This window comes from Lepidochelys olivacea (genome assembly GCF_965140295.1).
Source record: "Lepidochelys olivacea isolate rLepOli2 genome assembly, chromosome: 17".
Taxonomy (NCBI): Eukaryota; Metazoa; Chordata; order Testudines; family Cheloniidae; genus Lepidochelys; species Lepidochelys olivacea.
Window position 1 is genome coordinate 3,773,152 of NC_140427.1, and position 14,739 is coordinate 3,787,890.

The window sequence follows — 14,739 nt, forward strand, 5'->3', positions numbered from 1 at the left end:
TAAGCTCTGCATCCCAAGCTGGTGTTTGGTGAATATCATGGGTAGCATTAATATAATAGTCAGGTCAGGCCCCCGATAAGCCACCTACTGGCAAACAATTGAAGCAACCTTGAAGGTGATTTCTGAGGGCACAGCACACCAGCATGAATATTTGTACCTTTTCAGGGTGGATTTGACTGAATGCTGCAAAAGAAGCTAATTAAATATAGCCAGCTTCTTTTCCCCCTTCTTGCTGAACTGAGATGCATGTGATCCTGAGGAATGAACACAAAGCTGAAAGTCAACCTAGCTCAGCCAATGAGAGTTATGACTGAATAAGGACTAAGGACTTCAGGGTTTGTTATGTATTGGCAGAATTGTAGTATGTCAGTAATGTATATATCCATCTAGTGTTTGTTTGTTCATGAATACATATGTCCTTTCACTAAGTACATATGGAATATAAAGTTAAATTAATAGCGTGAATAGATGTAGAATAGTTTGGGGAATAGTCTATATGCATGTGTTTCCCAATAACATGAGGTTGGAATTCTTCCTATTCCCCTTAAAACATAATAAAACCTAATGTAATTCAATCATAAAATTCAAATTTTGTAGATTATCTGATGAAAAAATTAACAGATTCAGATACTGGTAAAACCTGTCTGATGAAAGCCCTTTTGAACATCAACCAGAACACAAATGAAATTGTGAAAATGCTGCTCTCCTTTGGAGAAGAAAATAGTTTTTTGGAAAGGCTTATCAACGCAGAGTACACAGAAGAAGCATACAAAGGTATTTCCATCCAGTAGACATTTAGAGTATATTTTTGCATGTATTTTAATGCCTCAACATATAGTTAATATTTTCTTGAAACATTCTAAAGACAATTAAATGATTGTTTATTACTATTAATTATTATTGCTATTTGTTATGCATCATCATTGAGCTCAGCACTGTACAAGATACAAAAACTGGACTTTATACTCTAAAGATTTGTGTCTATGTTGTTGCAGGCCAGACAGCTCTAAATATTGCTATTGAAAGAAGACAATACGATATTGCTCAGACCCTCATAGAAAAAGGAGCAGATGTCAATGCCCATTCACAGGGTGTGTTCTTTAACCCCAAACACAAGCATGAGGGATTTTATTTTGGTAAGTAAAATGTGATCTCCATGGAAAAATTGGGTTGGGATGCTAAAACAATGAAACTATCAGGCAATAGGGGAGGTTCAGGAGTGCAGAAGGCACGTCTGTCAAACTCCCACAAGATCTAAAAATGGCCATGGGCCTCATCATTTTCAGAACTAAATGCAAAACTAATTTCATAACCTTTGCTTTACCTCAATAAGTTTCTTGTACCCAAAACACTCAGTTTCTTTCACCCATACACAAATTACCAGTTAATCAAGTTATTTCTCCTACAGGCTCAGAAGGAAAAAAGCAAGATTGATATTACTCATAAGATGCTCAGATTCCACTGTGATGCACGCAACATAAGCAATAGGTCGATAATAACCCAAATTACATCTATTGTACATACAAAACTAGACCAAAAGTCCATTGAAGTCAATGGGAATCCTTTCCATTCATTTCAATTGCCACACTAACTAACTAAAAAACCCCACCTAGCTGAAAAACAAACAAACCAACAATCCAAATTCACAGGGAAACCTCCGTTCCAGCAACACTGCAGTTCAGAATCCTGGAGGACTAATTACTCTTCATACTTCCAGAATGAATACTTGCCTGAGAGAAGAGAGAATTTGATGAATTACTTACACAAAGTACAACTAGTGGGTAAACAGAGTGCAGGCTAAAATATTGTTGTCCATAAATCTATTCATATCACATAAAGACAAGAAAGTGTGTATATTTATCTTGTTAATTGGGCATTTAGTGTAAGTGCTGAAATAACATATCAAATATTGGGAAATGTAACATACAGTAGCAATTGTATTACAAAGAGCAACATAGTAAATAGAAAGCAATTTTCCACAGTACAGTGAATTACAAATATTCAGAAATAGCTGAAAGGCAATTGTTTGTAAAGACTGAAATCGTCAGTAAAGTGCATTATTGTGTAATTGTAGCTTTTCCTCAAATAACAATTTCATGTAAACTGTTTCTTTGTAAAATAATGTAATGTAATCAATCTTATCCTTAATTTGTAAACATGTTTTAATCTCGTAAAAATGTCAAAATCATTCAAATACATTTCTGATACTCATAATATTTGAAAATTAATAGTTATTGTGCATTGTATTTTCTTAGGTGAAACTCCACTGGCATTAGCTGCATGTACTAATCAACCAGATATAGTTCAACTGTTGATGGACAATAGGAGGACTGATATTACCTCACAAGATTCCCGAGGAAACAATATACTGCATGCATTAGTCACTGTAGCAGAGGATTTTAAAACACAAAATGACTTTGTAATCAGAATGTATGACATGATTCTATTGAAAAGTAAGAGCAGAACTTTAGAGACAATGAAGAATAAAGATGGTTTAACTCCATTGCAACTAGCTGCAAAAAGTGGAAAATTAGAGGTAAGGCTCTATTGTAATATCCTACAAAAGAAATTAAATAGAGGGACAGAGTCTAGGTTGCCTACATGTACTTAAACCAGAGGTACACAAATTTGCAGTCCACCATGGTGATTATCTTGTATTGTAAATTAGTGGTAGTTGGTTGGGTAAGATTATTTACTGTAAATCACTGCTCCATTATTTCTGTTGTTTCAGCCTCTCAGATTCTCACAGGTTTTCCTCAATGCTCATTGGGTATTACTACAAAATACAAATGCTATTTAAAAATCAATCTTACGCACCCTTGATGATTGCATATCTTCCTAAGAGGATAATTATCCAACAGGAGTCCAAGGTCATTTGGACCTAGTGAAGCATACATGGTGAGAAACAGGTGTTGAAGCCACGGACCACAACTCTGATACTCTGAGATTGGGGGTTCCCCCTTGAGCAAAGTGGAGTGGAGACCCAGGAACTATCACTGAGAAGGGTATACTCCCAGAAAGACTCTGAAAGAGTCGGAGGCGTAGCACACCTTATAATATCATGACACTTCCATTAATAGAAATACTTTAATGATAAATAAACTAAAAATCAGTTTTGTTTGAATTTAAACTTTTTCCTGCAGTATTTGCAACTCAGCCACCGGAGTTCTGCAAGAGCACATGATGACCTGAAACTAAATAGTCTGTTAGCATGGTCTGAGCTGAAGTACAAAAATTAAACAAATAACATAGCATAAATGGTGAACAGTAATTTTTTAAAATTCTTTTGGTTTTAATACTATCAAAGGCTGTTGATAGCACACATTAATATTTCTTAATTATATAATGTTCTCTCTTACACAGGTGTAACTGTAGGGTAATAAATGGAATTAGTCTGATTTATAACAAAAAGTAGAATTTGGATCTCTGAAAGCAAAAGCTTGGAGTACCTGGTTAATGATTAACAAGGGATAAATTAGAAAGTCACCAGTTAAAGAAAAGTTATACCAAAGTATTCAATGGAATGCTTTCATTAGGAAAAACTGCAGATCTAATAGAAAATTCAAGGCAATTAAAGAAAACTGTATTTATTTCCCAGGGATGGGTCATCTGTAATGCCTCCCCTCAATTACCGAAAGGTTAATTGAATTACAAAATACATTTAATTGTGCCATTTTGGCAAATGTGTTCGGAAAAAAGTACATTTTTGGCAAGTGTGCACACATTCTCACTTCCATTTAGAAGACTTAATTTACTTACATGTGATTCTGTTAATGTTTTAGATTCTGAAATACATTCTCAGTAGAGAAATAAAAGACAAGCCAAAAAGAAGCCTTTCCAGAAAATTCACAGATTGGGCTTATGGTCCTGTTCAGTCTTCTCTTTATGACCTGACAGAACTAGATACGACTGCAGACAACTCATTACTGGAGATTATTGTTTATAACACAAATATTGGTGTAAGTTGCCTGTCATTTTTTTAAGTCAATATATTTTCCAGCAATACGTTCACTTACTTTTTTAACCTATAAATTACCTGGAGAACTTGAAAAACTAGTAAAAATATAACTTTTAGGTCTCAGTCTTTCAGCAGGAGCCACTAGCATAAATCCTTGTGCTCATGCAAAGTCCCATTAGGAATGCACCTGGGTCCAGATCCCAAAGAAGAACTAGAGAAGTAGTTTGGCCTGCATCTGGGGCATTAGTTTGTTGTACTGTAGTTTAAGTTTAGTTTTCTTCTTGGGACATCTAAAATGGTCAGCACACCTCATTTTGTCTCTAAGATAATCAATTGATATCCTATATATCCTTTATTTAAAAGAAAATATTATTGGGAGGCAAGGATACTATAATAAGCAGTAAACTGTAAATTTACTGGTTTCAGAGTAGCAGCCGTGTTAGACTGTATTCATCATCCGATGAAGTGAGCTGTAGCTCATGAAAGCTTATGCTCAAATAAATTGGTTAGTCTCTAAGGTGCCACAAGTACTCCTTTTCTTTTTGTAAATTTACTATACGCATAGGTGTTTTATGCATAGAAGCAGTGCATAAAGAAATTGTCACTATTTAAAAGCAGAATTTGGCATGTTGCTAAAATTCAAATTATTAAAGTGGCAATTCCTGAAAAATAAACATACTTTGTTGGGAGACTGGTATGGAAGTTAACACTTGGATTTTAACACAATCACATTTTCCCGAGAACAAGATCGAATTAATTTGGCAGATAATCATCTCAGGCAGATCTTCATGGTGTAAACTGGTGTAGCTTCACTGGATTCAGTAGAACTATACGCATTCGCACCAGCTGAGGAGCTGTCGCACGGGTCATTGAGCAAAGTGGTATTTCTAGACTGACAAGAAGAGACCATAAAATGAAATGTTTAAAATACGTATAGTTGATATTTTTTTTATTTGTCCTACTTCCAGTTTTCTAACAAGTCACAAATTTGGCTTTCTCTTTGTTTTTTTTTCTACAGAACCGCCATGAAATGTTGACTTTGGAGCCCCTGCATTCACTACTGAGAATGAAATGGAAAAAGTTTGCAAGGCACATGTTCTTTATGTCATGTTGTTTTTATTTCATATACAACATAATGTTAACGCTCGTTTCCTACTATAGACCCCGAAGAGATGAGGTATGTGCAGCAACTAAAAATCTCATAGAATTTTGTTTTCAAAATGCAGTAACATTCCCTAACTCAGATTTAACATGTTTGGTGAATCAAAAATAGAACTGGAGATTCTAGGATGAAATCATTGCCCCATTGAAGTGAATGAGAGTTTTACCATTGACGTCAGTAGGGCCAGAATTTCCCTCCAGGGATTTATCACTTGAAGAGGGAACAAAACAATGAGGAGAGAAGAGAAATTCATTTGAGTTATTAAACAAACAAAAAAAACCTGTTTATGCATAGCAGTGTGTGGACCTGGCTGTGGTTTTAAAAATTATATTTTTTAATAATTGAGAAAGAATAAGTATATATATTAAATAATCTGACTTCATTTTGAGTTTGATCCTGCAAGTCCTCCATGGAGAGCACTTGCTTGAATTCAATGGAATTTCTGCACACAGAGGGCTATAAGGTCTGGGTCCTCTGTCTGGGACCTTTTACTTTTATTGTGCCTTCAAATACCTAGCTTTAAACTCCCACAATTCATTTCTAACCCTCTTTTCCAGGCACCGCCCTACCCCTTAGCTTTGACTCGTAACTTGGGATGGTTGCAGTTGCTGGCACAAGTGCTTATTATGATAGCAGCAATATTTTTAGCCATAAAAGAGGTGAGACACTTTCAGAATTAATATAAAATAATTGTATGCATAAAGATCTTTTGTGGATTTGTAAAGATTCTGACAATTTTGATGATCATTTTATAAGTTATATGTTTTATAACTTATATGTTTCATAATGTCTCTCGTACAATTACTAGGCTAATGGCTAATTGTGCATAAATGTGTTAATCATTCTTGATGGTCCAAATGTATACTAATATAACTGTAAGATATTATATGAAATTGATGTGAGGCCTTCCTTTTTGAAAGACTGAGAACAAAATGGGATTTGAAATATGATGATCATGCTAAATTCTTACTCCGCAACATACTTAAACTATGTACTTTAAGGTCATGAAGTAAATAGGATTGTTCATGCACTTAAAGTACTGTGTTAAGTACATTATTGAATAAGGATCTATATCAGAAAGGACAAGCACATCTGACTTACTTTCCAGGAAGACATTTAAAGTTATTTATTAGTAACATCTATTAGTAAAGTTAACTGTTAAATTCTTTTAAGTGCAGCAGAAAATCAGGACACATTTAAAAAATCTGGAAAAGCATTTCAGAGGCACAAACAATATAGAAAGAATGAAATTCTAGATATTGTAGCTGTTTTTAGTAGACTAGTTGGTTTTGAATTTTTATTCACCTTTTAATTTTTACTTTTTTAATCTGTTTATATATATCTGTCTACACAGAGTGTAGCCATCTTTCTGCTAAGACCCTCAGATCTTCAGTCAATTCTGTCAGATGCATGGTTCCACTTTGCATTGTAAGTCTGGCATATAAATTGTTGTTTCTGAAATAACATGCGCTCTGTCAGTTACATTTCCTTGGTTCACAGAAAATGAATTCTTTTAACCGTTGTTCACTTGTTATTTTAGACTGTCAGTTGTCAGAGGAAAGAACATAATTTTATACACAGTTTTACTGTAAGACACCAGGTATATCTCTGGCATTCACTGACCAGTAACAATATTGTGGATTGGTACATACAAACTATTTTTATCTTTGTAAGCACTGCAAAATAGAGAATTTTATTTTGTTTATAAAGAAACAAGTCAGTTAGCCAGATTTTGATTACCCATTCCATCTTCTATGTGTTGCTCTGTTAACAAAGAAATGGCTTAGCCAGCTGCTAGGGATGCCCCCAGTGTACAGGAATCCCTAAGTGGCTTAGAGCCAGCATAGCTGGCCCTATACTACCCCTTCCTATTCCTGGCATAGGAGGTATGACTGGGGAAAGAGGGTATAGTCAAAGTGATGCTGCGTTTCTGTGATCCCTGACTCTGGAATGATCATTTGGGGGACATTGCACAAGGCGTAATTTAGAACAGTCCTAAAGTTGCTCTAAATTACGCTGGGGGCTAGGCTGGCCCCAGGACTGAGGAAAATAAAAAGTGATATAGAGCTACCTTTATAGCTTTCCCCAGCCACAACAAGCACAGTTTGGATGCAAGGTGGAAAGTGAAATTGGAAGTGAAACTTGAAATAAGGAAGTTCTGCATTATATTTTCCACTATATTTTGTACATTTCTGTGTTGTTTAAGAGTATTTACAATATTTATGGGTTTTTTTTCAACAGTTTTATACAAGCAGTGCTTGTGATCTTCTCTGTTTTCTTGTACTTGTTTTCCTACAAAGAACACCTGGTGTGTCTTGTCTTGGCTATGGCACTAGGATGGGCAAATATGCTGTACTTTACCAGGGGTTTCCAATCCATGGGAATTTATAGTGTCATGATCCAAAAGGCATGTATATAATTTTTAACTCTTGTTATATTATCTATTTACTCTAGTTGTATTATCTAACTCATGTACATTCTGCAGTTTAGATATTGCTTATATATTAAGTAATCCACACTGAAATTTCCAGTTTCTTCTCTTTAAGATGTGTTTTATTTCAACAGAATGTACTGTGTAATTTAAAAAAATGAATAGTGATAACTAGCTAATTTGTTCAAATTATGCAACATTTATTTTTAAATCTCTAAATCGTATGGTATTTTTCAGCTAATGGAGTTATGATATTTAATTGAATCAGACAGTGTAATGCTTACTCTAATCAAGAGGTGAATGTAACTCTATGAAAAATGTGTTTAACACACATTAATGCATAAGACAACCGGTCAAATCATGGAGAATCAGGCCAACTAACTTTTCAAAATGTCCCACTTGCTAATAGAAAAGGAGGACTTGTGGCACCTTAGAGACTAACAAATTTATTTGACCATAAGCTTTTGTGAGCTACAGCTCACTTCATCGGATTCTAATGTGATCACTTTTAAAAATATAAGTAGATTTAACCACTCTCGTATCGATTCTGGCACATCTTCATCACTGCAAAACATGTAACTGAAAAGAGAACTTTCTGAAATTGTATTAATCATAACATTTTAACTTTTAGGTGATCTTACAAGATGTGCTAAAATTTTTGGTTGTATACATCGTGTTTTTGCTGGGGTTTGGCGTAGGTAAGTATAATTTATAGACTGTTACTGGAGAAAAGCACTGATATCTTGTGTGAGTAAAAGCTTTTTGCACTATTTTGAATAAGAACAACATTATTATGGTCAGAACATTACTTCTTTCAAGCTGATGTCAAGTGCTAGTTGTGGATATTAAAAAATCCATAACAATTTTTGTAAGAGTGTTTAAATCTAGTGTTCTGGCTAAATACTTATTAATATAATTACATTCTGTCTAGCTAAACTGCCCATAAATTTCAACTGAATATGGTATTCTTAACTTCCTTTGCAAAACTGTCATCTTCTGTTGCTGTGTGTTGCTGGACAGTTGCTACATTTGTCTCTCTTTATATTGTACTTTATTATTTGGTATAAAAGATGTTATATAAATGCAAAATATTATGATAACTAAAATGGATTTTTCATTTGCTTCTTATTTAGCTCTTGCTGCATTGATTGATACATGCCCCAATGACAGTAAATGTTATACCCACAGCAGTTTGGGCGCCGTTCTGATGGAGCTTTTTAAACTTACCATAGGACTGGGAGATCTGGAGATCCAACAGAATTCAAAATATCCTGTGCTGTTTCTTCTTATTCTCATAACTTATGTATTATTGACTTTTGTTCTCCTTCTGAACATGCTGATTGCATTAATGGGAGAAACAGTGGAAAATATTTCTAAAGAGAGTGAACACATTTGGAGACTCCAGGTTTGTTTGCAATATTAAACCATAGACCAGGGGTAATCAACTATTTTTTAACAAGGTCCAAATTTTTCTGTCAAGCTATAGTCAAGGTTCAGACTCCAGAGAAAATAATAATAATGATGATGATGATAATAATAAATAAAACAAATATTTTCTGGTCCATTCAAAAGCGTCAGGAGCTCTGAATTCGGCCTGTGGTCTGCCTTTTGACTACCCCTGCCATAGACCTTAGTTAATTCTTTGGCTTGGTCAAGACCCAGATGCTTTTACAAAGTTTCACTCTGAAATCAGAAAATATCAGATCATGATGATGATATTTAAAGTTTAATTTGACAGGAACCTCACCAGCCACACAGTCTTGTTCTTACTTATAAATTATAGATGCTGTAGGCCAAATTCACCTCTGAGTTACACCAATGTAAACTTGGAGTACCACCAATGAAGTCACGTCGCTTCAATAGAAACCACAGTGATAGATACTATATGGACAAGTTGGACAAAAACCATTAGAGTACTCAACATTTACACTAGTGTAACTGTGTGAAATATTTGATCTTGTAATTTGGCATAAGCCACTATGAACAAAAGTTTAATAGTAGTTTTATGGTTCAGATTTTAATGCCATACACTCCCATGCAACTCATGATTTTCGCTCTTGATGTGCCAGCCATTTTGGGCTTTGTTCCGGTAATGTCTCCTCCCACCTTTATTTTAGGACCTACAGAATATATAGATTTACTTTGATTTCATGTATACTGCATTAACTTAAACTCTAATTCAAAGCCATCCATATAATTTTCAAAGTCCCTAGTTACCAAAAGGGAGAAAGACAGGACTTGAGTTGTTTCTCCACCAGTCCCACTGTTGGAAGGGTTGAAAGGGTCTAGTGGTAAGTTGCTTCCTCTCCTTCTGGTCCTGCTACTACTGGAGATGGAGATAGTACCAACCTAAGAGTTGCAAAATTCGCACTGCCGGGATAGGGGTGTGCATGTTCTTCAGTGCCCTATGTAGACTGTCTGGATCCTCATTCCCTGATAGGGAGGCGCTGCTGTTCCAGACAGTTGCATGAGGATTTTAAATTCTAGTACAGGTTCCAGACTAGGGATTCCTGACTCCCATCTGGGTGTAGCTCCCCGAGCTGAGGGTAACTGGGGAAATTCTAGATTTCCTGCTTGTACCGACCAATGGTACGAGTACACCATTTGTACTCAGTATTAAATTATATTTACTACTGTTGATGTCAGTATTCAATATAAAATTTGTTGGTGGATGCACAATATATAATAATGGAACATACTCTGAAAATTAAAATAATTTTAAAATATGAAATAGCTAATATGAAGCAGAAAATATTAATTTTGAATGTGGTTAAGAACACTCCAATACTGTTACTAACTATTTATTATTACTAGAGAGCCAGGACCATTTTGGAATTTGAAAAAATGTTACCAAAATATCTGAAGAAAAGATTCCAGCTGGGAGAACTGTGTAAAGTGGCTGAAAATGACACAAGAGTATGTTTAAGGTAATACTACACTCAAGCACTGTTTGGTGAGTCTGCTCTGAATGCACTGTCAGGGTTGTCTGTTCAGAACAGCCACTGTAAAATATTTTTCGTTTAAATCTATAAAATAATATTTCTGCTTCTTTTGTGTCGATTTTTGTAAGCAGAATCAGAATTGGTGACTATGTGCAAAAATCCAGTTTGGGATATTCTGCAGTGAACAATTGCTAGTAAAAGATGGGAATATATAGTTTTATAAATACAAGATTCATCTTTTTGTAGGCAAAAAGGGGAATTTCCTCATATATATACTTGATTTTAATACACGCTTACTAAATCTCTATTTGCTGTGAATGTTAATTTGTTGTAATCTCTTATAAATGTTAATTTAAAACTAATTATATTTACAATAGATTGTTCTTTAACATGATTAACATACTACAAAATAGTACCAGAATATTTTATTACACATATTCACATCTGAAATGTGAGTTCCAAACATATGCTTGCAATGAATGAAAATATAAAGTAGCTCAATGAGCAACGTTCTCAGCTAAATACAATGCATAATGCTGCAAAATACATAGATACTTTCCATATTGGTAAAATGTGTATTGATGAGTTACCGTGGCAATTCCAAGAAATAATTAAAAAACAAAAGAGGAAGTGTAGCTATGAAACTGGAGATAATTCATGCTAATAACACAATTTATATACAATATAAACAGGATTAATGAAGTGAAATGGACTGAATGGAAAACACATGTTTCATTTATTAATGAAGATCCAGGGCCAACAGGTACTGTTAACTTAAAAATATCTTTATATTAATATACTAGTGTATTAAAGATTTTTTTTGTTCTTTTTAGGGATTAAATATATATTTTACATCTTTAAACTTGAATGTTGCTAAAATCTAAATTCTAACAATACTGAGATTAGAAATATATACCAGATAAATAAACATGAATTTAGTAAACAAGATGTATTGACATCAATATTTTGGGCAGGTGAATTTCAAAGGAAAATAAAAAGTTCCACCAGGCCTGGTTCCCTGCTCCTCACAGATTTATGGGAAGCTGCCTTCTTTCAAATTTAAGTTGACTTAAAAGCTAATAGGTAGGAAACTTAATATGCTTCCAGTTCAGCTTTATAAATAGAAATTTAGACCCTGATCCTACAATTTGTTTTGGGCAGGCTCCATGGGGTTCAGGGATCCACGTATTCATAACAAGTTTCAGGATTAAGGTCATAAATATGTAGGTGCCAGATTTTCAAAGTTATTTAGGTGCCTAAAAATGTAGATAGGTACCTAGCAGGATTTACAAAAAAACCCTAAGTAAATTAGGTACCTTACTCCCATTGAAATTAATTTAGGTACCTAAAATACCTTTGAAAATCTTGCTCTAGGCCTCTTGCAAAGATTTGATTAGCAGGACAGGTGTATGTTACAAAGGAAAAAAACAAACTATTTTAAATAACCTGCTATGTACTCTGCAGCCACTTTAAATACATTTTCATAGGAGGTTAGAACATTTTGCAACAGGTAAAGACCAACAGCAAATGCAGTATACCAGATTAGTTGGACCAGTGGTCTGTTTCAGTATGGAAATTCCTCGATTCGGTACTATTGGCTAACCTTCTAGCCAATTGGCCCCAGTCTTCGCTATGTGAGTACATGAAGGTTAGAAATATTTATAATTACTAGGTGGGGAAAAAATCTCAATAATGGCCAAACGGACAGGGATAAAACAGTTTCATACAAGTTATGGTACTAATCTACAATTTATTGATTAAATAAATGAATGTGTTTTAACAAATACAATATTCCATTTTAAAAAGTAAAAAGAATATATGCAAAATTAAATTATTGCAAAAAATAATGTAAATAGAAAGTTTTTAAATTTTTTTTTTTTTAGGTTACAACAGAATTCAAGATACATCAAGAAGTAATAGCAAAAACACCCTGAATACATTTGATGAAATGGACTATTTGCTAGAAACCACTGTTTAGTTACATGGTACTTGATATTTGGTTGTTTAAGAAGGTTAAGAGAATGAACAGTGGATATTGAAATCCTACATTTATATACTGGACAGCTGCAAGCAGTCCGAGAACAAACTTTCTTTGATGATCCAATGACTTCAACCCACATATCAAGAGAAAGAAGCCAAAGGAAAAGGGGACTATTGCATTTAGCTCTGTTTTAGAATCATAGAACTGGAAGGGACCTTGAGAGTTCATCTAGTCCAGTCCCCTGCACTCAAGGCAGGACTAAGCCTTTTGAACAAAACCCCTGGTGTCAAAGTTTGTGTGATGGTGTTTAAACAGAGTTCTTTACTTTCTTTTGGTTAAACAAATCAAACAAATGTAATATACAATATTTTTTCCTTTTGGAGAAATTCTTCCAATCTCTTTGATGTCTGGTACGGTATTTTCTATTCTGATATCTCTAATCCATGAGAAATCATTTTGTGTACTGAGAATAGTTAAGTTTTTGAAAATATGAAAAAAGACATTTCAGCTTTGAAGTAGAACCACAATATGAAGTATGTAATTTTGAAAGTTCTGGATATAGTGATGTTTTCATTTTGGCTACCAGTGTTATTATCCTGGACCTTATTCTACACAGTGTGGTGAGCCTTCTGTGAAAAGATGAACTCCTTCAACTTTCACTGACCTTGCAGGATCTGTTTTCTGGTCTATAATGCTCAGGGTAATTTTGTATGTCTAGTTCTTTTTCCTCATTTGTATGTATACATTCCCTTTCATAAGAGCAATAGGTCACTACAATTAATTCATTTAAGAGGGATTATTGTTTGGGTTGATTTAATTACTGGGTCTTTGGCCTTTTACTATTGCCACTTGAAAATCCACCTCTTGTCATGTTTTACAGCTTAAACAGAATACTTGTTACCTCATGAGTGTTGTTCTTGGGTTTAAATTAATGCCCAATCCCTGCTACTTAGGCGAGATTAGCAGTAAATATTTATCTGTGAAGAAATTATTTTTTAAAAAATCAGTTGAATGCACTGTAATTGTGAACTGTTAAGCTTTTCTGTATTCAAAGTACTGTATGTTGCACTTTCTGTAGCACTTTTTATTTGATCAGTCCTCAAGACATGTAACTTTGAATTATATATATTTTTTTATTTTATGTACGTGTGTGTATATAAAAAGAAATATTTTTGCTCTATGTATGTTCAATATTTGTTAATGTATTCCTGTAGAATGTGTCTTAATCTTCATGGATTCTGATCTAGTATATTTAATGATGAAAATATCTATTTTGAGGAGACTATTCAGAAAAGGTACAGCCAAATCTTGGTCTGTGTTTGTGTGGTAGAAAGAGATGCATTAGATCCTTACAATTGCATCAATTATCTCCACAGTGGGTCAGCTGATCCACAAGACTAATATCTTAAGGCAAACAGACATAAAGGAGGGAGCAGGGTGCAGAACTAGTTGGGATGGTAAATGTGGTTGTCACTAATTAGCTTTCTATAGATCCTGTATCCTCTGTCTCTTTCTATGCACAGATGTCAAGCAGAATTTAAACAGACTCCACAGAGTTGAAATCTTAGAAAACAAAGCTTACTTTTATTGGAGGAGATTCCTGGGTGGTATCAATCTGATGACTGAACCCTGTTTGGCCTAGTAGCACATGTGAGTAAGAAATCAGAGTCTTACAGGAATATTTCTTAAGTGCTAATAGCTTTTTTTGGAAATTGTCAGCCAAGAATATTGCAGTAGGGCCACATGTTTGCCTTTTGGTTAATTCACCTATGCCTGTCAGTTACCTGGGAGAACGCTCCTCTTCATATATAGAACTGAGAAGGCACAGCACATGCACAGAACCTTACTCTAGTCATCTTGTGTGGTTGCTTCTAGTAGTTTTCCAATCAGGATACACTTATGCCATTGTGGCCAAAGAGCCTAGCTAGACCACACAGAAAGGCTCCAGGGAATTACACTGCTTCATAACCTGTCTGGGGTTGACGGTGACATAGCACATGCCTTGTCTCATTTTCAGGTCCACAGATTTCTGGAGTTGGCACCAGGAGCCAGCCAGGAACCCAGGCAGATGCCACTAGTGTTATGGAACCTTGGCGTAGAATGGTTGTCAGTGTGGTGCGGAGATCAGTTGCTCCATGCACGTGGAAAGGCTGTGAGAGAAGTTTTAACGATTTCATGCAATTTCAGGATTAGGAAGGCCAGTCAGCGATATGGCCCATCACAGAGGAACAGGTGCTGTGGTACATGCTGTCACTGGCAAACCAT

At 34.8% G+C, this 14,739-nt stretch overlaps 1 protein-coding gene across 1 annotated transcript in view; it reads left to right on the plus strand.

Annotated features, from left to right (window-relative positions):
• The window catches only part of TRPV3 (transient receptor potential cation channel subfamily V member 3), a 29,021-nt gene extending 15,075 nt beyond the window's left edge, over positions 1-13,946 (plus strand). The window contains exons 7-19 of the mRNA XM_084651237.1: positions 598-774; positions 996-1,136; positions 2,256-2,536; positions 3,783-3,959; positions 4,977-5,135; positions 5,678-5,779; positions 6,475-6,548; positions 7,362-7,527; positions 8,183-8,249; positions 8,685-8,956; positions 10,366-10,478; positions 11,186-11,256; positions 12,377-13,946. Of these exons, the coding sequence (XP_084507363.1) occupies positions 598-774; positions 996-1,136; positions 2,256-2,536; positions 3,783-3,959; positions 4,977-5,135; positions 5,678-5,779; positions 6,475-6,548; positions 7,362-7,527; positions 8,183-8,249; positions 8,685-8,956; positions 10,366-10,478; positions 11,186-11,256; positions 12,377-12,471 (1,895 nt within the window). The 3' untranslated portion in view covers positions 12,472-13,946. The remainder of the gene's footprint in view (positions 1-597; positions 775-995; positions 1,137-2,255; positions 2,537-3,782; positions 3,960-4,976; positions 5,136-5,677; positions 5,780-6,474; positions 6,549-7,361; positions 7,528-8,182; positions 8,250-8,684; positions 8,957-10,365; positions 10,479-11,185; positions 11,257-12,376) is intronic.
• The last annotated feature ends 793 nt before the right edge of the window (positions 13,947-14,739 follow it).